The sequence below is a fragment of the Mesocricetus auratus genome, unplaced genomic scaffold (genome assembly GCF_017639785.1).
Source record: "Mesocricetus auratus isolate SY011 unplaced genomic scaffold, BCM_Maur_2.0 Super-Scaffold_6730, whole genome shotgun sequence".
Classification (NCBI taxonomy): Eukaryota; Metazoa; Chordata; class Mammalia; order Rodentia; family Cricetidae; genus Mesocricetus; species Mesocricetus auratus.
In genome coordinates, this window is record NW_024429184.1 from 12,291,729 (window position 1) to 12,316,742 (window position 25,014).

At 50.5% G+C, this 25,014-nt stretch overlaps 1 protein-coding gene across 2 annotated transcripts in view; it reads right to left on the minus strand.

The window, feature by feature from the left end:
* Positions 1-25,014, minus strand: part of Col15a1 (collagen type XV alpha 1 chain) — a 109,903-nt gene that overhangs the window by 57,039 nt on the left and 27,850 nt on the right. For both annotated transcript variants that reach the window (XM_040738621.1, XM_040738618.1), the window contains exons 3-7: positions 14,081-14,628; positions 12,449-12,523; positions 10,507-10,587; positions 4,539-4,683; positions 1,611-1,720 (exon numbers count right to left, since the gene is read on the minus strand). In XM_040738621.1, coding sequence (XP_040594555.1) covers positions 1,611-1,720; positions 4,539-4,683; positions 10,507-10,587; positions 12,449-12,523; positions 14,081-14,628 — 959 coding nt within the window. The remainder of the gene's footprint in view (positions 1-1,610; positions 1,721-4,538; positions 4,684-10,506; positions 10,588-12,448; positions 12,524-14,080; positions 14,629-25,014) is intronic.

Sequence of the window (25,014 nt, forward strand, 5' to 3'; positions counted from 1 at the left end):
GGGAACAGGGGCACGGTGAGAGACCCTGCCATCGGTCCCTTAGCTCTGACCATCAAGCCTGTAGCTGGAGAGAGCTGCGTATCTGGGCTACTGCATGCCCCCTGGCACCTGGCATTCCTGCAGCTTCCTCCATATTCATGACTTCACCCCAGCGTCAGAACACTCCCAGACCTGAAAAAGCCGGGAGATGGCAGCATCTCTACGGCATTGATGTCTCGCATTTCATGCTAACATCTGTCCGCAGACCATGTGACTACAGCCATTGCCTCCTGAGTCAGATGCTCCCGCTCTGGACATGCTGTCTAGACACACCGATCTCCTGTGACCTCCCCTGTACATCCATCCAGACATAAGGATAATGACATTGCTCTCCGCGGCCCTTCAGCCACACGCAGGCAACAAACAGTCTGTCCTCCTCAGCCTGTTCCAGCCCTCACATGCCTTTCTCTCTTTCTTCATAATTGAGTTTCCTCTGGGCAGAGAAAAGATTTCTATAAAGTCCCACAACAAATGGAGAAATGCAGCAGCCATGGCTACAGGTGTCACAAAAAGAGACATATTTGCTGGAAGTGACAGTGAAAAACCTTAACTCCAACACTCAGGAGGCAGAGATAGGCAGATTTCTGTGAGTTTGAAGCTAGTCTGATATATATTGAATTTCAGATAAGCCAGAATTCGAGGTGAGATACTGTTTAAGCAAATGAGTAGGGAAGGTGTGTGTGTGTGTATGTGTGTGTGTGTATGTATGTATGTGTATATGTGTGCGTGTGTGCGTGTATATGTGTGTGTATGTGTGTGTATGTATGTATGTGTGTATGTGTATATGTGTGTGTATGTATGTATGTGTATATGTGTATGTATGTATGTGTATATGTGTATATGTGTGTGTGCGTGTATATGTGTGTGTGTATGTTTGTGTATGTATGTATGTGTATATGTGTATGTGTGTATGTGTATATGTGTGTGCGTGTGTGCGTGTGTGTATGTGTGTATATATGTGTGTGTGTGTGTGTGGTGTGGTAGGGCGGGTAGGGGTGTATATGTTCATATGGGTGCATTCACACATGCAGGAGTCTGTGGAGACCAGAAGGCAATATCGGTTGCCTTCTCCCACTGCTCTTGACCTTATTTTTTTAGACAGGGTCTCTCACTAAACCTGGAGCTTGCCATTTCAGCAAGACTGAATGGCTTCGAAGCTCCTAGGATCTCTATCTGTCCCCCTGTCATTCATATTGGGGTTACAGGCATTCATTTCTGCACCTAACTTTTACATGGGCATACTGTGGATCCAAACTCAGGTCGTCACCAAATGTGACCCTACCAAATCAAGAATTTCTCAAACTGGCTTTGTAGATATGAAAGATAACTGCCAAGAATAGTGTAGACACACCCACAGTTAACAATGTTTTGTCCTGAGGAGGGCTGTGGTCTTCATAAGGACCCAGCATTCATCACCAAGCATGGGTGAAGACAAATTGGGGTCTATGCTGATGTACCCCTGAAGCTTGGCCATGGGGACATGGGTCCTGAGGACATTCAGTCATCATTAAATCGAAATAAGCAAGTGAGTCCCCTACTGAGCCATCATATCAAACTTACCACTCACTCACCTGACCATCAGTGACATTCAGCAAGGCCCCATTCCCTGAACCATCATCAGTACTGGGGTCCCCATCCACAACATGGACCTCCAGTGTGTCATTCAGAATCTCACCAGACCCTACAGCAAGCAAAAATCGTGCTGTCAACGTTTTGCCGTCTTGGAAAAGAGCAAGGCCACTCTTTACCTAGTAGCTTGGGAAGGTGTCCATGATTCCGTAACCAGTGTCAAGAGGAAAGGGCCAGCCCAGACAACAGGGCAAGGCTCTAAGGCCTGGTGGCATCACGGGTTCTGGCACTGCCTGCTGCCTGGAGTCCTGCTTTGCCACTTCCCAGAGTATGACTCAAGGCAAATGCTTAACCTGTGTCTCAAGTTCCTTCGTCTGCAAGTGGAGATCATGGTTCCCACCTCATTGAGTAGAAACTATCCTGAGGATTACGCGTCGTTTGACCTAGCTGATATGGAGAAAGTTTTGGGGAAGACACCTGGCACATAGCACACAGAAAATAACTCACAAATACTCATTTTCATCTGGGTTTTGTAGTCAATGAATGGAAAAAGGACTGTGACTATATATATGAGACACATGTGATTCTATTGCATGTTCATGCTATGCAGTAGTTATTACTTAGCACACATATTATTTGTGTAGGCATCTATATATTGATGTATATACATAACTAAATCACAGTGTTGAACATTGGCTTCTTCCAGATTATAGGAGTGGAAAGAAAGTGGGAGATTATTATTATTTTGTTGTCATTGTTGTTCCTACAACTCCATATTTATTGAATTGTTGCCATACGCACACCTGTGGGGAGAGCTTCAAAAGACAAACAGAATCCTAAAAGCAAAGAAAAGGTTCCACTAAAATGAATACATGCCCTTTATCCTGCTAGATACCTTTTCTCTTCTCTAGGAACTATTCCACCAACCTCTTGCCAGACCAGAATTCCACAGTCTCAGCTTCCTCCATAACACCCCAATGCTCGTATCTTGCTCTAATCACAACTTTAAAATAACAATAATTATTAATTACTATTACAATTAGTAGCAGTGTTGAAGACTGACGATTTCATGCAAGCTCTCTCACGAAAGCTCATTTAAGTACTGTCTCTTCGCTGAGATGTAGCTCCAACCCTTTCTTATATCTTTATTTGGAGAAAGGGTCTCACTAAGTTGCCCAGGCTGGGTTTGAACTTGTTCTGCAGCCTAAGCAGCTCTTGGACTTATATATTCCTGTTGCAGTCTTCTAATTGGCTGGGATTACAGGCTTGTGCTACCAGACTTCTCTTAATCAACCCCTTCTGCAGAGGAGTAAAGGCACAGTGAGAGTAGTGGTTAGGAGGGGCTTTGCAAGCCAGACAGGCTTGTCTCCAGGCCAGAGTTTCTCCATACAAGTAGCAGTTACATGTGCCCTAATGTCTCCAGCAGACCCTGTGCGGGTCCCCGTTTTCTCCACAGAACTCCAGGAGTGGTGATCCTTCTGTCTGACATTGGCCTGTGCCTGAGTCCTCCCTCCTCTGACCACCAGGGGGTGCTGTGTAAGCAGCTACTGACTGGCCCCAGCGTCCCATTAACCAGGAGGCAAGAAGAGTTACAGTCCCCAAGAAGGGTTAAGAAAGTTTGCAGCGTTAGCCATGCCCTAGGCCCAGGGCAATTAGACGGCCAAGTAGGGCTTCTTTCAAAGCCGTGTCAGGCTCCTCCTACCCCTCTGAGGTGGGGGGGCTGCCCACGGCTACATCATCAAGACTCTTTAGCTCCATTGTAATTTTATTAAATTATTTATAATTTTCCTAGTATTTATTTTCTGTGTCTTACCCACAGACTCCCCAAGGTCAGTTTTTAAAGTAACACTCATTAGCTGGTGGCAGAAGCAAAGAGAACAAGGCTAACTATTACTGTAAGTGACATTTGAGACAGAAGTTTAACAGAATCAAAACCACCCGAAGTCCTACCACACATCGTATGTTGGACCAAATGAGTAATGTATCCCACACACCTGCAAATAACATGTATTCAAAGTGGTGGCAGTAGCCGTGTTGAAGTCTGCTCCTAGGACACAGACTCCATTGGCATGCCCATAACTCATTAGGTCATCCCCTCATGTAGATGGCAGACATCGACTTCGCTCAACCGGTCCCCGCTATGGGCACTTTGGGTGAGCAGCACTGCTGGGAGTGAGTGACCTTTCCCTGACAGCTCAGAGTTCTGGCCTTGGCTGAAGCTAGGCTCACAAATGACCACCCTCTGGGAAAAGGTGTTCTCGGGCCTTGGGTGTGTGTCAATCTGCTGCTTGGGGGAATCACGCATGTTCTCTGGCTTTTGCGTGTGCACCTCGGTGTGGTGGCAGATGCGGAGGAGCAGCACGTGGGGCCTCTGAGGCCTGCTCTGCTCTTCAGGTCCCCATTGGTCTTCTAGGAGACCACACCAGGCTCTGGCCATCGGTTAGCTGATCAGATCTTCTGAGACCCAGAGAGCAAGTGAGGGTTCTGAAATGAGGCTCTGAGCTTGTGGACACATTGCCTGCCCCCTTTTCAAGGGTTGGCTTTTCCTGCCTGTAAAATTGCAGCTAGCCATATTGACTAGAAGGCAAGCTGGTGAACCTGGAGAAGAATGGACACACTTGGCGCACAGTAGGTACTCAGTTAGCAGCAATGGTTCTTAACCTTTCCTGCAGGGGGAGCAGAGGTGGAGCCCGAGAGCTAAAGGCTCAGCCGTGGGAGAGCAAGTGCCAACCCTGCCACTCCCAAGCCACATAGGCTTGGCTAGGTTACCTGCTTTCTCTGTGACTCAGTTTCCCTGTCCTGTGTTTCAGGGGAGTGGCTGTCATTCTCCCCTTGAAGGGTGAAGGAATAGGGAGGTGAGTTCTGTATGTTGCATACAAGGTGACCACTCCATGGCCGACCACCACTCTCATGTGTGTGTCAGGACTTGCCTTGCTCAGGGCTGCTATGCCCAATGATGCTCAAGTTGGTTTCTGGGGTTCCTTCTGGCACAGGTTCCCCGGAAAACTCCGTGTCCTCAGCAGGAGAGGATGAAGTAGGAGGCATGCTTATGGGATCAACGTGTACTTCTTTAGGCTGAAGAGAGAAAAATGAAACTTACTTTTAAAAAGAATCCTTTAAGTAAAAGAGGATTTACCTAACAGTGAAGCAGGAAAAAAAAAATACGGACAGTAATTTATCTACAGAATCCTGAATAATCCCAAATGCCTACACTGGCTGTGTCTCTGGGCAGCATCACACCTCCCAGACCTGAAAGAGGCACGTGCTGGGTGTAACTCCACCCACTCACTGTTTGGGGAGATATTGTTGACCTCAGACTAAGGTCTCTGAGCTCAGAGACCACACTTCTGTGATGTCTGAGTCCCAGCAGGCACAAAGCAGATGCTGGATTCAGGAATGGGTGAGCAGTGGTGTCAGTGAGTCAGGCTGCATCAGCAACACCCTGTAAATCCAGCCCCAGAGCCGCACGGTGGGCAAGGCTGACAGAGATGCATGTGTCTGCTTCCTTCCACGGAAGCTCCTGCACCTGCAAAGCTTCTCCAAAGCCAGGCGGGTCTTAATGAGTCTTACCAGCTAGGCGGAAACAAACCCAGCAGCTGGAAATAAAGCAAGCTGGAAATCCAGGCAGGAAACACGATGTCACTCCTGACTGTCCTCGGATCAACCCTGGGTGCTGAGAGCATGGGTCTCTTCCCTTTCTAAACTCTGGGTTGCTGGGGAGGGTAGGGGGCTGAGTGAATGATCTACTGTTGAACTTGACTGTGGAAAAGGAACACATTTCTGCTGTGTTAAGACGCCTTGTTTGTTACTGTAGCACTCCGTATGCATCTAAACAAGAGCAGGCTCTCCTCTTCATGCTAGACTCCACTGTGCAAAAGGTGAACCTTTGTTCCATCGTAACAGGGAGGGCTGTTAGGAGTTCTTGATTCAGTCCTTATAGTTAGACTTGGCTTGAATGCCTGCTCTGTATTTAGTTGACTAACAAATTAGACAGCTTCCCTGGGCCTAAGCTTTCTCCACTGTGCAATGGGACACTACGCTATTCTACAGAGGATAGGGTGATGGCTCAGTGGTTAAGAGAACTGACTGTTCTTCCAGAGGACCCGGGCTCAGTTCCCAGCACTCATTTGGTATCACAACTGTTTGCTGAGGAGCCAATGCCCTCTTCTGGCCTCTGTGGGTACTACACACACATGATGCACATGCATACATGTAGACAAAACACCCATACACATAAATTAAAAAATGCATAGATCTGGAAAAAGAAAAAGAAATGTTCTGCAAACGCTTAAGGATATTTGTGTATTTTTGGAAGTGAAACATCCCATATTGCTAGAAAGTTGCGATTGAGATGAACAAAGTCAGAAAACAATGTCTCTGAGCACCAAACCTGAGACACTGCGGATGATGTATTGCAGTGTCATCTCCATGACAAAGGAAGGCTGTAAGGACCAGGCCTTGAAGGTGGGCAGAGTTCCAAAACACAGCATAGAGGGAGTGCTGAAGACACCAGGTCTCAGCTAGCGGAGCTGGGCTAGAGCCGTGGCTGAAGAAAACTTGCAGGTCAGAGACTATAGAAGCAGCATAATGGTAGATGAATCGAAGAAGAGATGGGCTTGGATGCAGGGGCAGGGACAGTGAAGAGGGTCCTAGCGGCTGGAAGAGTCCACGCTAGGGATGCTGGTGTCCAGAGCAGGAGGCCTTGGTGGAGCACTGAAAAGGCTCAGGGGGCAGGAGCTAGGCAGGGTGTTGAAAGAATTGGAACTCCCAAGGAAAAGCAGAGAGACCCAGCTAGGACTGACCCCTCCTGGATATCTTCTTCCCCCATGAGGGGCAGAGGAGGAGGCTGGTTTCCATGGGTCTCTGATGGAGCTAGGAAAGTCCATGGAAGCCCAAATGTAGCCTCCAGGGGTACCAGTAGCTGGAAGCCAGGGTACTTTGTAAGCTATGTGGGCCTAGGGTCAGATTCTTGGAGAACGTGAGGTTGAGCAAAAGAGAGGACAAGCCTGAAACAGGTTGAGCTGTTACTCAAAGAGATCTCAGTTGAATCCTTGACTGCCTTTCAGCCGAAATCTAACGGTGACTCTTACCAGGCACAAAATCTAACGGTGACTCTTACCAGGCACAAAAATCTAACGGTGACTCTTACCAGGCACAAAATCTAATGGTGAATCTTACCAGGCACAAAATCTAACGGTGACTCTTACCAGGCACAAAAATCTAACGGTGACTCTTACCAGGCACAAAATCTAACGGTGAATCTTAACAGGCACAAAAATCTAACGGTGACTCTTACCAGACCACCATAACCACCAGGGCCCTGCTCTGGGGAAAGCTGAGACTCCAAGGGTTTGACTGGGGAGAAAGTGAGGCATCTCACCTTGAGCACACACGACTGTTGGCTTCAGAGGTGACACAGAAGAGGAACCAAGTGTGGGCTGTGACCAGGTAGAAATATCTAAGACTTTAGCACTTTTTCATGGTATTGTTTTGTCTTTTGCCAACCCTCAGAGTCACAATGAGATGCACTCATTCCACAGCTAGGTTCCTGTGGATACACTGAGTACCAGGTTGTAGCTGAGCCTTGGGGCTGGAGAAAGGAATACCCTTCTCCACTGCCAGGTCACAGAGGGACACTAACCAGACCCCAGCAGCTGATTTCATGGGACAAAGGAGAGCAGAAGCAAGGGCCAAGCTAGGGAGGGGCGTGGCAGGAGAGGCCTTGCTTGGGAGGACTTGGCCTGGATCCTGAGGTGGGTAGGAATTTGCCAGAAGGAAGGAAGGGTGGGGGTGGAGTGGGGGGGGGGGTTCCAGGCAAACAGAACTGCACAGGGCTGTTGGGAGGAAGTCCCAGATGGTTTGTCTGGGAAGCCGAGAGCCCTTAGGTGTGGCTGGAAGGAGGCCTGGCTGTGTCTGGGAATCGCCCGCAGAGCTTTCTGCCAATGTGGATTCTTGTTCTTCACTCCAGAAACACTGAACACCCAGGGAAGCCACCCGGGAGGCTCCTTGTTACAGATGTCTGTGAGTCCCACACAGCTGGGCACAGGGGACGCGCAGGTAGAGCCATGTTAACATTAACTCAGCCAGAGACAAGGTTTGCATAAAAGCAAAGGTATGTGAGCTGCAGCCGACTGGGCAGGAGAGACAGGCACAGAACGGGAGTGTGGAGAGGAACGGCCGGCAGGCCACCTCTAGTTCAGTTTGCTCGTTAGGGCCCGTGTCCTGGAGAGTGGCAAACTACAAAGGCTGGGCATGGGGAAGTGAGATTCTGACTAAGAAAGATGCCAGACAGAGAAAGGAAGGCTTGTCTGAGACCAAGACGGGGAATTCCCTGTGCTGAAGGGGCCACAGAGCCCTTCAGGGTGGACCAAGAGCACTCTGGATCCACAGCCCAGTATCTGTCTCTGTCACCTTCAGGCCGGGCGGCCTCAGCAACGGCATGATTGTTCCATGCCTACTCCTACAGAATAGACCTCAGAAGCCCTCCCTGATGTGACACTAAAGGCAGAGCAGCAAAGTCTCAAGAGTGAGCCACCTGTGTAGGTACAGGGACACCTGCAGGACAGAAGAACCCTGAGGATGGTGTCTGGAGCGTGGATGTTGGGGATCAGCAGCTTTGGGGCCAACAGGGCAGGGCCTAGGGGATCCTCTTAGATTAGAGGACAGCTGTGGGGGGGTTGGCGAAATAAGACACCAAGAAGCAGGCGTGTGGGGTGGTCCCAAAGGAACAGGGAACTCCGTGTCCGGCATGGAGTCTGGCCCTGAGTTCCCTGGCCTCTTGGAATACTCAGCAGCCAGTTTACACCACAAGCCTTCGCCCGTTACTGCGGTGTGCCGAGGACTACTTGTGTCTCTGGACCTGTCCACCTCTCATTCTAACCCACGGCGCAGGCATGTTCCACACTAATGGGGGAAGCTGTCTTGGAAAGGACAGGTCCCCTGCTGAAGGCCCGTAGGCAGGGACACCAAGGCTAAGCCCCATTCTGGGCAGGACTCAGATGTACAGTGCTTCTCCCAAGTCCTTAACAACTTGAACAAGGGAGGAATGGGCTGCCCTAGAAACTCCAAGTGCACCATACCACCAGACACTTTCCTTCTGTCACTGCTTCAGGTCCTCAGAGATCAATGTCGAAACCTCTCTGGGCTGGCGTTGCCCCTCCCCCGACACACATCAGTCCCTGTACCCGCAACGCTGTTGACATAGTGTTTATGTCGGTTAGTGCGGCCAGATCTGAGAGGAGGGAAACTCAGTTGAAAAGAGGCCTCCATAAGATCTGGCCACAGTGGATTTTTCTTAATGAGTGATGGATGGAGAAGGGACCAGCCCATTGTGGGTGTGGTGCCATCCCTTGGCTGTGGTCCTGGCTGAGCAGGCTGAGCAAGCCATGGGGAGCAAGCCAGTAAACAGCATCCTTCCGTAGTCTCTGCATCAGCTCCTGCCTTCAGGTTCCTGCCCTGCTTGAGTTCTTATCCTGACTTTCTTTGATGATGAACAGGTACATGGAAGTATAAACTAAATAAGCCAATAACCCCTCCTCCCTAACTTGTTTTTTGGTCTTGGTGTTTCACTGCATCAATAGAAACCTGACTAAGACAAATGGGAAGAGGCCCAGGAGGCTCGATCCCTGCCTCTCCTGCTGTCTGACCCTGGAGAGCTGCTCATCACCCCGGGCACCCATTTCTACATCTGCATGGTGAGGAACGGCACCTTCCTTGCAGGGCGGTTGTAAGGAAGAAGAGGCATTGCATCTGCAGAAACACCAGCCCTCTTCTTCTGCTTCCCTCTATACCTGTCCCAAGCTGCCTGTTTCCACTTTTCTCTCCTAAATTCCTATCCCATTCAAACTCACAAACCCTTCTGTCCTGTTCTGGCCCTCTCTGGGGACTACCACGGGTTGTTAGCACCTCTATCTGAGTCAGCCTCCTTCTATGTTATGCACCTGTATACCACGAAGCAGCATCATGCTCAGAGCCCTGTGCCCAGAACATGCCCATGGGAGGCTGGGCCTAATGGGCACACAAGACTCCAACACTGCCCCAAGCAGTGCGTGGACTCCTTGGCTTCCCCATCTCAGGCAAGACTGGCCAAGGTCTTCGGGGCACACTTCCACAATCCCACCCGGACCACAAACCCATGGAGATCTGTGCTCCAGCCTAGCTTGCCCAGTTTCCCTCTCTGGATCGCTCTGCCCATCTGTAATATCGGCAATTTGCCATACATGTCTGTCTAAGTCCTTCTAGCTGTAGCAGAATATGGATCTGTTTGGCCACACCCACATCCCTGCTCCTGAGGTCTACAACTTACAATCTCTGCCTTGTTTCTGTCTCCCTACTTTCTATCAGAAGTGCCTTCACAGTGATGAGCCCAGCCTGGGAACTTCCTTTGCCTGCAGCTCAGATGCTCCTTGCTAGTCTAATACACACACACACACACACACACACACACACACACACACTTCTGTGTGTGAGCTCCTTGCCATCCCCATGGTCTGACTTTGGAAGCCCTTTCCTCTTAGCTACAGATCACATTCCCAGGAGGATATGATGAGGGTTGTTTTCACATGGCTCCAAGGCAGCACTGAGTATCATTCAGGGCTGTTTCCCTCGTGCCTGACACCTTTTGAAACTCACCCTGTCTCATCTAATTCTCCGGGGACCCCCTAAGGTACAACCGATACCATCACCACTCTGTAGTGTAGAGGACAGCTGAGGTTCAGAGGGGCTGAGAGAGATCTCCAAGGCCCAGAACACGTCTGCCTTCACATGCAGGAGGCCCTGGGTAATTGGTATGTTTGCTTGGGTGTGGGTGTGAGGTTGCAGAGGATCTTCTTGTCTCCTGCCCTGCCTCCCCAGAGGATCTCACACATCTGACTACAGCCTGGACGGTTGACCACTTACCGGGGTTTGAGTGTAGGTGACAGCTTCCATGATCTCAGCGACTTCATCCATCTCCTGAAGCCCACTGGCTTCTCCAGATGCCTGTGAGGAGGTAAGTCATGCCATACACTGTAAGGAGTCTTTCTCGTCTCGCCAGCCCCCAAATAATGACATGGAGACTTACTAATTATGAAAGCTCTGCCTTAACTTAGGCTTATCCCACTAACTCTTATAACTTAAACTAACCCACTTATTTTAATCTATATTCCGATGTGTTACTCCATCTCTCTGTACTGCTCAGGCTACTTCCTCCATGTCTGACTGGCTACTCTGCCTTCTTCTTCCCAGAGTTCCCTCTGTCTCCAGAAGTCCCGCCTATACCTCCTGCCTAGCTATTGGCCACTCAGGTTTTTATTACACCAATCACAGCAAAGCCGGAAAGAAGGTTATACAGCATTGGGGTGGGGGTGTGGTCACAGGTATGTGATCTCTCCCTACATTGGGGTACTTGGAAAGGTCAGAGACTGACCAGCAGACTCCGGTGGAGAAACTGCATGTGTGTACATTTGCACGTACATGTATGTGTGAAGTTGCATACATGTATGCACATGGGTGTTATTGCATCTGTGTCCACACATGTGTGTGTAGTATGCATGCATGTGTATATGAATGTGAACACATGTTTGCATTTGTATACATGTTTGTGTGGTATGCATGCATACGCAAATGTGGTATGTATGTGTGTGTGCATGCATGCATACACGGGCACCAGAGGTTGGATGGGCAATGCCATGTGCACTGTTAGTTACTCTACTTCCATCCACACTGTTATCGCTACTGTCTGTGTTACTTCACCTTCTAACCATGCCCAGGCGCCCTTTGTTCCCCATTGTGCATGGTGCTCATGGGAGCACATTCAGGGAGCACTCCTGCAAAGTGGCTTCCCGGTGTTGCCTAACCCTTCACAGCTAGCCCCCTGTGTCAGTCCAGGGTCCTGTGCTGTGACTCCACAGTGGGTCCTGTGCTCTGAGACCTCTGGGTTGTTTATACTTCAGCATGGACGAAGAGCAGAGACAAATGTGCGACAACTCCCTTAGCCCCTCTGCTAGTTCCCTGTGAGCGTCACAGGCTCAGGAGTTCAGACATTCAAACAGGCCCCAACGCCACCTCTGGTGTACAGATTTCTTTTTTAACACTAAAATGATGAAACTGGCTTCCAATTTGTTCAGATGCTGACACCATTTAAAGAGCAACAGTCACAGGAAACACCACGCTGCCTGCGTCTGGCTTTGGCACGGTGCCCCGGATGCTCAGGTCTGCCTGGAAGGCCCTTCAGACAGCGCCTCTGCCTGACTGGCTTCCGGCTCCTCCCCCTGCCCCTGCTGCTCTCTGACCTGCTGAATTGGTTGCAGGCTCAGTCACTAAGTTGTGTCTTCAAGTGTGTGTCAGAAGATGGGACGCTCCTAAAGCAGACCCCCTCATCCCCATCCTATACCCAGGGCGGTCACAGCCAGCACATCCTGGAGGAAGGAAGGAGCCATCTTTCCTCCCAGAACCCCACCCCACCCCCAACTTAGGAATTGACTCGCTTGCCAAGCATAAAAGGAACCTAAATTTAGGCTCATTTTTATAGGACTTTACACCCAGAATATCTTAGCATTTTTAACTCTGATTTTAGAATCCTGACACCCTTCTTGGCAGGAAGGCTGGAAACCAGGCCACTGACTGCCACAGCCACAGGAACACCTCATAAGACACACAGCCCCCACTCCAAGGAGACGGCTGAAGAGCTTTAAAAAGTGAAAGAAAGCCAAAAGCCCAAAATAGGACTCGGGCAGTGCTGGCCATGATGAGAGGTTCTTCAGGCTGCCTGACGGGAGGAGGAAGAGAGGCTGGGCACCCAGCCTTCCCCTGGCTGACTCTGGGATGGGGTGCAGGTGCTGGGGGGTAGACAGAGGCTCACCGAGGACTCTTGGGCTTCACACAGCTCCTCGGGGGTCCTGGGGTCCGTGTAGATGGTAAGCTGCTGTATGGAGCCCTGGGGAAGAGACAGAGAGGAGGCATGGGTTACACGCACATCACAATGCCCAGGGAAGATGGGAGTGCTCAGAGAAGGGGGGCCGCTGCAAAGGACAAGGGCTGGGCGTGGCAGGTGACTGGAATGCTGGGCACACCCCACCCAGGCCCTCCATCCACTCAGGGACAATCCTTGTTTGCTCCCATCGCATGTGGACTCCCTTAATGTGTGTTCACAATATGGACAGCCACAAAAGTCTAACGTTAATCTCCAGGGTCCTGGCTCAACAGCAGACCCTGAAATGTGTCTCCTCTCCCCTCCAAAACTCAAGATTCCCTTGCTAGACAATCTTGTCACACAGGGAGAGCTGCCAGCAGCTTCCTCAACCCACTCCCGCCGGCTCTCTGGATCTGGTGCTCACTCTTCAAAGGCCAGCAATGGGAACAGGTACATATGTGTGACGTGTACTGTGTACACATAGCCTCAGAATCCACACTGAGCTACAAATAAATTCAATTTCTGCCCTCTAGTGGTGGTGCCTTTTTTTTCAGTTGGTTGGTTGGGTTTTTTTTTATTGCATGTGTTTGTGTGTGTGTGTGTGTGTGTGTGTGTGAGAGAGAGAGAGAGAGAGAGAGAGAGAGAGAGAGAGAGAGAGAGAGAGAGAGAGAGAGAGTCTCTATGTAGCGCTCTAGTTGTCTTGAAGTCACTTTGTAGACCAGGCTGGCCTCAAACTCACAGTTTGGAGTGCTGAGGTTAGAGGTGTGCACCTTTCTTTTGAGAAAGAACCTCAGTCTGTAGGCTAACCTGGGCTCACTCTGTAGCTCGGGCTCGCCTAGAGCTCATGACTCACTGCACTCTGAGTACTGGGATTTCAGGGATTCCCAGGCCTCTTGCCTTCCTTAGTATTTCAGATGGAGTGTCCTGGCTCAGTACGCATGTACATTAAATGAAAGCCTCTGATAACTTATTGTCTCTAGAACGGTTTTAGCAGAAGCCCGTTCTGGTGGTGAAGTTGGTCCTTCCGGTTTATTTGTTTTAGGACGCACTGTTCAAAAGAAAAAAGTGAAGTCACTTCTCATTCCAACCATGCAGGCGCATCCATCTTTATGGAAATTATTTCAGCACAATTGCCATCCCCATCTAGAGAGGAAATCGCCCGAGAGTAGCAAGCTGGGCTCTCTTTTAGTCATGGTTTTCACTGAACAAAGTGCTTCTTACTGTTTTCCCACACAGGCTTACAACTTACTATGTAGCCCAGTTAGCCTTGACTCCATGATCCTCCTGCCTCAGTCTCCTGAGTGAGGAGAGTATGGGATGCACTGAAAAACCAGGATAGGGTCTTTATGTCCACACTCAGATGATATACAGATCACATAATACTTTACTGCCTTAAGCCCGCTGCCTCAGTTTATGGCAGAGTCCTGGGATCCCTGGCTTCCAGGCCTGGAGTAGTTCCCACACGGTGCCCATGCCTTTGGATGGCATAAGAATAAAATAACAATGATCATTGACCCTTCTTGGGGTGTGGGAACTCATGCCCAAGCTTCTCAGTTCTGTAGGGAGAGGACTGAAACTCACCGTAAATCTCTCCAGGCCCGTGGCTCCTGCATTGCCTACAAATACACCGGCACTGGGCTCGAACATCAGAGGCCGGGAAGATCTCTGGAAAAGGACGTGGCCGAGCTCCTCACAGTCCATGAGAAGGGCCACTTCCTCGCCCTGGACGGTCACAGCAAAACGATTCCACCTGTTGGTCATCACAGGCACTGAAAAGGCAGCCGCTTCACGGGACACGTGGGAGCCTGGTTCCGTGTAGTACAGGATAACCCGCTGGTGGCCGTCCTCCACCCTGGAAAGCCGCAGGCCCAGGTAGATGACTTTCTGGAAAGCATCAGTAACGGCGAAGAGCACACCTCCTTGGGAACTACTGGGCTTCACCGCCACACTAATGGCGAAGTCCCTGAAGAAGGTCGGCGGGATGAGGGTCCTGGCTGGGCGGCCAACATTGGCACCAGGCCCAAAGCTGTAAGCCGGGAAACCACCATAGCCCGTGACAAAGGACACAGATGAGGGCAAGGGGACACCAATGAGCTCTGTGAGGTCCAGATGGTCCTGGGCAGCTGAGCCTGCAGGGAAGAGGAGAGATCATGATTCTACCACACGGAACAAGGAGGGAGGAGCCGCAAACACAACTGGATCCCAAGGAATCCCCTGACACCCAGCTTTCTAGACAACAGCCTCCCGTAGTGAAATGTGATGGGCAGTGTGCACAAAAACACATAACTATAACTCAGGAACACCGTTTCAAAAAGCACCATAGCGACTGAATACTCACCAGGACCTCCACTATTTTCTCCTCCCCTTTAATTATTGTTTTTCTCCTTTTTAAATTAAAACCATGCTGCAGAGACTTACTAATTGACTTGATTACTCACTAATGGGTCAAGATCTACAGTTTGGAAAAACATTTACAAATCATTTCTAGAATATATAATGCCCCCCACTAACTTGTAGATTTCCTTCTTTCCTTACCAAAGTGGGATCGGATTGTATCACTTGGTTTTAACGGGGTTCTCTGTTACATGCCTTAGAGAGGAAGGGGAAAGCAGACACTAAGGGGGTGTTCCCGGGAGCTCAGCACAACCGGACTTTGCTTTGTAGTGGTAACCATGTAACAGCAGCAGCCCAGCAGCCTCATGTCATCCTGCTCTTCCTGTACAAGGTACCGCCCTGAGCTCTTCACATAATTAAACTCATTCTTCCTCACAAGACCCCCCACCAGGTGAGGTACCATTATTTCCATTTACTTCTGAGAAAATCAAGGCTGCCAGAAACTAACAAATTTGCAAGCAAGATCCAAGGGCAGAATTCAGTCCTAGGGTCCTTTGACCCGAGTGTGTGCTGTTCCCCAGACCTCCACTGCAGCAACCTGAAAAAGAACCGGAGTCCGACCATTGTCTCTGGACAAAAGCTACCAGCTGGTCCAGTGGTCCGCCGCCCACATCCCAGAGCTGATACGGACATGGGAGCAGCGGGTGAGAGAGGCAGAGTGGACACATCCAGTGCTACTGAGTCCAGGGGCTCAGAAACGAAACTAGAGCCTGAGGCTTTGGCCAGGGCAGAGGAGCTAGGATGAGGATGGAGCCCTGGCCTCCTTGAAGCCTGAGGGCAGGGCAGATCTCCAAGTTTCCACCTGGGCTACAGCTAAAGGTCAGAGCTCCTGGACCATGGCTAAGATTCCGCCTGTATCACATGAGGAAGACAGAGGGTGACCCAAATGAACGACTGAGACCATCTCTCCTAGTTAGCTGCAACTGTCAGCTTGACACAGGCCAGAGTTATCTGACGTCCAGTCTCAATTGAAGGATTCTCTATCAGTGTGGTCTGTGGGAGCACGTTCTAGACTTTCAGTTGATGTAGTGGGTGGGCAGCTCACCGTGGGTGTAGTCAACCCAAGGCAGGAGGCCCTGGACTGTATAGAAAGCTAATTGAGCTGAGGTTTGGGAGCATTTAGTAATGCTGGTTTCTGCTTAATGCCTGCCTCGAGTTCCTGCCCCCACTCCCTTCAGTGATGGATAGTGTCTTGGAAGGGTTAAGATGAAATAAACCCTTCCCTCCTCCAGTTGTTTCTCATCTCTGTTTACTGAAGCAACAGAACTGTAAAATAGACCATCATCTGTGTAACCCCAGTCAAAAATAGTAGAGACACAACAGACCTTTCTGCTACATCTACAACAATCAAGAGGTTCCTGGGCTAGGGACCCGCCCCCCTGTGCTGGGCTGGGCTGGGGACCCGCCCCCCTGTGCTGGGCTGGGCTGGGGACCCGCCCCCCTGTGCTGGGCTGGGCTGGGGTCCCGCCTCCCTGTGCTGTGCTGGGCTGGGGACCTGCCCCCCTGTGCTGGGCTGGGGACCCGTCCCCCTGTGCTGGGCTGGGGACCCGCCCCCCTGTGCTGGGCTGGGGAGCCGCCCCCCTGGGCTGGGCTGGGGACCCGCCCCCCTGGGCTGGGCTGGGGACCCGCCCCCCTGGGCTGGGCTGGGGACCTGCGCCCTGTGCTGGACTGGGGACCCGCCCCCCTGTGCTGGGCTGGGGACCCGCCCCCCTGTGCTGGGCTGGGGACCCGCCCCCCTGTGCTGGGCTGGGGACCCGCCCCCCTGTGCTGGGCTGGGGACCCGCCCCCCTGTGCTGGGCTGGGGACCCGTCCCCCTGTGCTGGACTGGGGACCCGCCCCCTGTGCTGGACTGGGGACCCGCCCCCTGGGCTGGGCTGGGGACCCGCCCCCTGGGCTGGGCTGGGGACCCGCCCCCCTGTGCTGGACTGGGGACCCGCCCCCTGGGCTGGGCTGGGGACCCGCCCCCTGGGCTGGGCTGGGGACCCGCCCCCCTGGGCTGGACTGGGGACCCGCCCCCTGGGCTGGGCTGGGGACCCGCCCCCCTGTGCTGGACTGGGGACCCGCCCCCCTGGGCTGGACTGGGGACCTGCCCCCTGGGCTGGGCTGGGGCTGCCTCTGCCCTTGAGCTCCTTGTACAGAGCAGTCCATGCCGTTTTTCATCTGTTATTCCCTTTGCCCTCACATCAGCACTGGGAATCAACTGCTATTATCCCATTTTACGGATGAAGAACTGAGACTTAGAACATGAGGCCCTGGCCTGAGGATATCCAGTCAGTGAGGGGGAGATCTGCAGGCCATAGCTAGCCTGACTTCCAGCTGACTCATTATTATCTGCAGGTTTGGGGAGGAGAGGGGTTTCTCCAAGGGTTCTGGATGAGGCTCAGCTGGAGAGAGAGATGCCCTGATCACCAACAGGACCCTGAGACAAGGTGGCCACAGTTAGCAGCTAGCGTGTGTGTGTGTGTGTGTGTGTGTGTGTGTGTGTGTGTGTGTGTGTGTGTGTGTGTGGCTTTGGTCATATAGAAAAGTATAAAAAGTAATATGGAAACATTCAAAAGGTCAAAACGGCAAACCACGCATATTTAGTCACAGTGGAAGACACAGTGGGCCTGGGAAATAGCTCAGTCAGCAGTGTTTGCCACGAAAGCATGAGGACCTGAACTCAGATCCCCAGCAGGCACATAAAAAACTGGGTGTGGTGTCACTCCCTGCATTCCCAGTGCTAGGGAAACAGAGGCCAGAGGATGCCTCGAGCGGCTCCCAGATGGCCAGTCCAGTCAGCCTGAGTCAGTGAGCTCCGGGCTCTGTAAGGAGCTGAGGAAACTGCGCAACCTTGACTCCTGGCCTCCAAGTACAAGCTCATCTCACACACATCCCTACCTATATACGACGACACAAGTGCACACACATACATACATACATACAGACGACACAAGTGCACACATATACATACATACATACAGACAGACAGACAGACAGACGATACAAGTGCACACGCATGTGCATGTGTACATATACACATGAATTTTAAAGAGACACAAGTGCACACACATGTGCATGTGTATATACACAATTATAAATGTTAAAGAGAAAAACACAAGTAATCACACAGGATTATTAAGGTGATTGAAGGAAACTGCTTGGGGTGTGGCCCCCAGCTCATGATCAGTAAATGGTGGAGATCCTTCGTCTCCGCCCTGCTCATCACTATCATTAGGATTTCAGGTCTGGAAAGGATACAAGCGTCACCTACCCTGTGTTAACTCCTCCTTGCCTGGTGTGGGAACCACTAGCCAAAAATAACCATTTGAATACTTGAAATGTGGGTCTTTCCCCCATTGAAACATGCTGTTTGAAATGCAAAAATCAAAGACCCCATTTGGGAAACAAATAGTGTAACACAGCTAATTAATAATTTTCATATTGGTTATGATTTGAAATGATGATTTGAAAATTTGGGGGTTAAATGTTATTTCAAACTTTGGGATACACTGTGAGTTCAAACCCATCCTGGGAATTTTAATAAGACCCAGTCTCAGAAATAAATAGAAGAAAGGATTGCATAGCCAGGCCTAGCGGCACGCACTTTTAATGCACTCAGGAGGCAGAGGCAGACAGATCTCTGAGTTTGAGACCAGCCTGGTCTACAGAACAAGTTCTGGGATAGCCAGAGCTGCACAGAGAAACCCTGTCTGGAAAAAAAAACAGAGAAAATAGAATGGGGAGAGTGAGGGAGGACAGGAAAAAGGATTGGGGATTAAACTCCCTGGTTCAACACTTGCCTAATGGGCACAAGACCCTCGGTTCCAACCCCAGTGCTGAAAATAAATTAAAGAATGCTAGGCAGAAGTAGCGCATGCCCAGCATCACCTAGGGAAAGCATCGCCCGCCAGCTCTGGTGACCCTCTCCAGGCCACTCCTCTGCCCAGGCCTCTGGGGATCCACTCACGGGACTCCAGTGTCACTGTTTCCATGCATCTGTCTGTGTTTGCTATGCAAGCTGTGTCTGTAACAGAGCTCAGAGCCACCACGAAAATGTCTAACCCTCATATAAATGCTGGGTGTGTCCCTCCCCCACTTCCCTCCCTCTTTCTTCCTCTCTCCCTCCCTCGCTCTCTTGCTCCCTCCCTCCTTCCTTTTTCCTCCCTCCTTCCCTTTCTTGCTTCTTTCCTCCCCCTCCCAAAGCTGAAAATTTTGGATTAATCCTTATTGAAGCTGTGGCCCTGCCCTTACCATGGTACTCATGGGGTGAATAAGCCACAATGGGCAGGTTCGCTTTTCTGATGATGGAGAGGAAGGTTTCTGTGGCTTTCCAGACAATACTGCTGCAGATTCCCTTATCCCCATCTCCTGTGATTATGGGCACAGGACATGGGGTGCAGATGACAGGGACTTGTGGGCCACATGGGTCTGTTCACTTGCTATTTCACTGACTGCTGCTGAAGGGCTCTTTGAAGATTCTGTGCTACTGACCCCGCCCATGTGTGGCCCAGCATGCCCATGTTAAGGGGGAAGCAGGGAGCCTTGCTTTTAGAGAGGTCCACAGGGCTTTCCCATTGCAGTGATACGTTTGACTTTTAACAGTAGCCCCAAGGAAGCAGTCACTGTGTTGTTGCTGCTGTTATTACTTTCAGTACGGGGCTTACGAGGCAGTGTTGGGTGGCCTGGTATTCACTATGTAGACCAGGCTGGTCACAACATCATAGAGATTTGACTGCCTCTTGCCTCCCTAGGGCCAAGATTAATAATGTGTGCCATCATGACTGCAAGTATGATGGGGCAAGTCTTCTGTTCATATGTTTCTCTTATTGGTTGATGAATAAAACACTGCTGGGAAGCAAGATAGGCAGGACTAGGAGACAAGGAGGATTCTGGGTAGTATAGTAAAAGAGAATTCTCCATGTGATCCCTAGAGGAGAGGACTCACGAGTCTGGTGTTCTCGGTAAGACCTTGTAGAAATATATATATACTAGTAGTTATGGGTTAATACTTAAGACAGAGTTAGCCAATAATAAGCCCTAAACATTGGCCAACAGCACTATAGTGTCTCACATGTTATTTGGAGGCTCTGAGGCAACTGCAGAACTAGGTGGAAATTCTGTAACACAAGTATTCTTCAGAACACACTTCATTGGAAACATTTCACATCTTTTATAAAGACAATCACCCTCTTCAACAAAGAGAAAATCTGATCACACAGATTCCTTGCTTAGAAATCTACTATGTATGCTTGTGGTCCTCAGGGTCAGGCTGCCACCCAGTGACTTAAGAGACCTTTTCTGTTCTGGGACCAGCCATGCTGGTCTGGCCTCTAAAATAACCTCCAATGGCTCCTGGAGAGCTCCTCTACGGCCACAGATCTTCTCCCTCTACCCCATACCTTTCCTGTGTCCACTCTGCCCCAATTGTCTTTCAGAATAACTCCTTCTCCTCAACACTCAGCCCAGGCCTTCTCCCCTGCAGCCTCTTCCCCTCCAGGGCCCATGAGCTCATCTTGACGGGGCTTGGGGACTGCGCTGAAAGCCCAGTGCATGCACACGGGGAGGTCTCTGTCATAGGCCTCTCCCCACGTGACCACCGGATGCAGTATACATGAAGACAGGAATTTCACCACTCACTGTTCTCAGGGCCCAGTCCAGTGAAGATGAGTGACTACATGAACAAACTAATGAGTCAACAGAAGGACAGACAGATAGACGGAAGGAAGGACGACAACTTCCAACCTTCTAGATTTACAAAACACAAAGTCAAGGTTAATGGAGGGAAAGTGTCTGATGATCACAGATGCAGATTTAACTCTCAATTGAACACTATCATCTCCAGTTTGCAGCCTACTTAGACACGGGCAGGCATCCACTGGAAGTAACTTGGGTTTGAGGCTCAAACTCCCACAAGGCATAGGTTAAAAGAACAATAAATCTGATTAAATTTAACTAGATAGAAATAAGAATCAGCATAGCAAAAACTCATAATAGTGGTGACAAAGAAATGAAGATCTGAGGACCAAAACGTTTTTTAAAAAGTCATAATAATATTAGTCCCTGCCATGCCAACTAAAAATCAAAAGCTGGCAGAAAGAACAGAATCACAGCATCACAGACAACAAACTCGCTTCTCTAACGTGAAAAACAAATGGGTAACATGAAAAACAAATGCCACAGTCAACAGAAAGGTGGCAAAGAGCAGGAAATTCTAACTGCAGCAAAGAAACAAAAGCGGCCCACATGTAAGTATACGGCAAACGTTTGCCCTCTAATGAAAGACGTGCAGGGGCTGAGAGGCAAAACCATTTTCCTTGTCAGATTGGCGGCACTCAGGATGTTGGCTAATCGAAAATGCTGGCAAGAAGCTGAGGCAGCATGAGGCCCTCTCCTGCCCTGCTAGCGAGATCCTAAATTGTGTCACATCCATGGGGACAGGACGCCGTGTGACATTCTTCAAAAGTACAAATGCATGTGTTCTCTTTGACCCCGTATAAATAATAAAATATATCCATGCGAGAAAATTCAATGTAGCCTTCAGGATGATGTGAGTCTTTAGGTACTGATCTGAGCAGTAACCAGGACACAGTCAGTAAAAAGACAAAAATAATAAGGCACAGAATAATTGTGATCTGTTGGAAATACCCATGCTAGCATATAGCAAATCCGTGAGAAGGTAAAGGATACGGAAGCCCACAGCTGTGTCCTGCATGAAGCTCAGACCCACAATGAGCTGCATATGTGAGGCGGCCCCGAGAGCTTATGTTGTCTAGAGGCACGGAAGTCCAGGTGCACCTGTGACGTCCCCACAATGGTGGGACCTAGGGTGTACTTCTCAGGATGCATCCGTCATTAGTCAATGCGTGACTATGCCCATATCCTAACGTGTTAGAATATCTCTGGAAGGATGCCCAAGAAAGTGGGACCAGAGATTATGTTCAGGAAAGGGAGTAGAGGCAGGCAGATAGGAGCTATTCCTCTTCACTGGGTACCTTTGCAACATTATACCCCTCCCTTGGTGTGAAAATGAGGATATTTAGACAGTATTAATTCCTTGAATCAATTTTTATAAATTTAGTGACTAATGCCTGACATCGTGGCACACACCTTTAATCCCAGCACTCTGGAGACAGAGGCAGGTGGATTTCTATGAGTTTGAGGCCAGCCTGGTCTACAGAGTGAGTTCCAGGATAGCCAGGGCTACATAGAGAAACCTTGTCTTTAAAAAAAAACAAAAGGAAGGAGAAGAGAGAAGAGAGAAATTTAAACTTAGTGCTGTTTCTCATTGGAAGGTAGCCATCTTTGTAAAAGAGAAAGAAGGGAGAAGGAAGAGACAGGAGTCAAACACTAGTCAGGGCTCCCCCCTTCCCACCACAGCTCTAGACAAAATGAAGTCCAAGCCTAGATGGTGTGACTCCTTCTTGGTCTCACCCTCTCACTTCCCCCTTACTAGGAGGAGGGGAAGCCCTTTTCGGGTGGGATGCTTCAGTGTCTGCAGAACTAGAGGTTCTGTAAGGGTAAGCAGGCTGTGATCTATTCCTGAGTGACTTATGGGGTCAGACGAGGGATGGGGACACAAAGCTATGGGCCATTTAAATCAGCCTGGGCTTGTCCCAGGTCAGGCACACCTAGACTTGCATACAACCATTGTGTGCTTTTCTATCTGGGCATCTGTTTAAAGTTTTTTTCATTACTCTACCCAGCCTCCTGGCTTTATGGGTCAGGGAACTTGTCGTGAGGAGGAAGAGCCATGGCCATGAGGCCTGGCAGCAGAACCTGGGGTGACCCAGACTCCAAATCACAAGTTCCCAAGATCCCTGATTAGCCAGGCTTTCCAGGCACGGGCCACGGTGGAGAAGGGAAAGGAAGCCGCCTACAGTGGAGGAGCCTTCAGCTTCGGTCAGGGCTGGATTCTCCTCCGACTACTCTCTACCAAATGTGCAGCCTTTGGGTAAATGGCCAGTGTGACAAGGAACCTCCCTACCTGTGTCCCTTATGGGGACTCTATGGGATGCTGACATGAAGCCCCAGTAATCAGCAAACTGTACAGCTTGCAAGGGGTAAAGCTAGCGAAAGCCATAGCCCGAGGGCTCCCTAACCACCTCCCTGCTCCAAGCCTGGTCTAAGGTCTCAGACCTGCAAGGGAGGACAAGTGTGCAGGCCTGGCCCTTGGGCCCTGTTTCTACCGACTCAGACACAGAGTACTGGACTTCCTCAAGCCCTAGTCCTTCAGCCTTGTCCTCAGCGGCCACGCCTGCCTCCACATGCATGGCCCCATGGTGTGGTATCGAGAGGAACGACCCCTGGCCTGGAGTGACCCGTGCTCAGGGCTGGGCCTGTGCCTGCTGGCTCGTTTAGCCCTGGCTTCCAAGTGGAAAGGCCACCTGCTCAGACAGCCATCAGGGGCGGGGAGGAGGAGCCTGGGAGCCAAGAGAAACAGGCTCGGCAATTTGGTCCATGTTTTGTCCTGGGATGGCTCTGTGCTGGGGGCAAGGGAGAGGGAGGTCACAGCTGGTGGGAAGATATTTCTCCATCTTGGAGGGACAAGTCCTTGGAGGCTGGGACACTGCTGGTGGGGGCTGTTGAGAGAACTCCGGGCCCCGGAGTCACTGAAATGACTCACATTTCTCCATAGATTTTAACACCCACCACAGGGCAGCTTCCTGTCTTGAGCAAAACTGTATACATAGAACACTCAGCATACACTTTTCTCGCTGTTACAATTATCTTGTTATTTCTCCATTAAGTTGCTACACTTGTTACATTGGAGACCCCTGTCTGTGTGTTTGTGTGTGTGTGTGTGTGTGTGTGTGTGTGTGTACTTTTGTATGAATGCCTATGCATGTGTGAAAGCCAGGGATCAGTCTGTCATTCCTTAGAAACAATAATCTTGCTTTATGAGACTGGGTCTCCCACTGGCCTGAGGTTGCTGACTTGGTTAGGTCAGGTGGTCAAGGAACCCTAAGGATCCACCTGTCTCTGCTGGGGTTAGAAGGATTTTGGTTTTTTTTGTTGTTTTGTTTGTTGTTGCTCCACAGATTGCACTCAGCTCCTCGTGGGCATGTGGCAAGCACTCTACTGACTGAGCTAACTCCCTAGCCCACCCTCTACTGACTGAGCTAACTCCCTAGCCCACCCTCTACTGACTGAGCTAACTCCATAGCCCACCCTCTACTGACTGAGCTAACTCCCTAGTCCACCCTCTACTGACTGAGCTAACTCCCTAGCCCACCCTCTACTGACTGAGCTAACTCCATAGCCCACCCTCTACTGACTGAGCTAACTCCCTAGCCCACCCTCTACTGACTGAGCTAACTCCCTAGCCCACCCTCTACTGACTGAGCTAACTCCCTAGCCCACCCTCTACTGACTGAGCTAACTCCATAGCCCACCCTCTACTGACTGAGCTAACTCCCTAGTCCACCCTCTACTGACTGAGCTAACTCCATAGCCCACCCTCTACTGACTGAGCTAACTCCATAGCCCACCCTCTACTGACTGAGCTAACTCCATAGCCCACCCTCTACTGACTGAGCTAACTCCCTAGCCCACCCTCTACTGACTGAGCTAACTCCCTAGCCCACCCTCTACTGACTGAGCTAACTCCCTAGCCCACCCTCTACTGACTGAGCTAACTCCCTAGCCCACCCTCCTTTAAACTTTGAGCCATGGTCTCTTTGAGTCACCCAAGCCAGTCTGGAACTCACGGTCCTCCCTGCTTCCACTTATTAAATGCTGAGATCACGGCCACATTCCACCACACCTGGCGGGTCCTTTCAAGCCTGTTCCTTCTATACGAGACAATGTTCCGCAGCTCTCAAAGCCTCTCATACATCACCCTCACCTCCTCCATGAAGCCTTCCTGGACTCCCAGACTGGCAAGCCCCGGCATTCTCCCTACTACACCCGACTCTAGGCAGCGTGTATCTTTTCTCCATCTTGGGAGAGACCCTTGCATGTTGGAGCTGGACCCCACTCTCCTTGTTTACCCAGCACAGATCCTGGTCCTCATATTCAGATGGGCTTGCTGGCTGAGCCAGAATCCTAATGAGGATCATCAGGGCAAGACTCCAGCCCCACACCCTACAACCACAGTCCTGCACGCTCATTATCACCTAGGCATGCACCCTCCTTCCCAC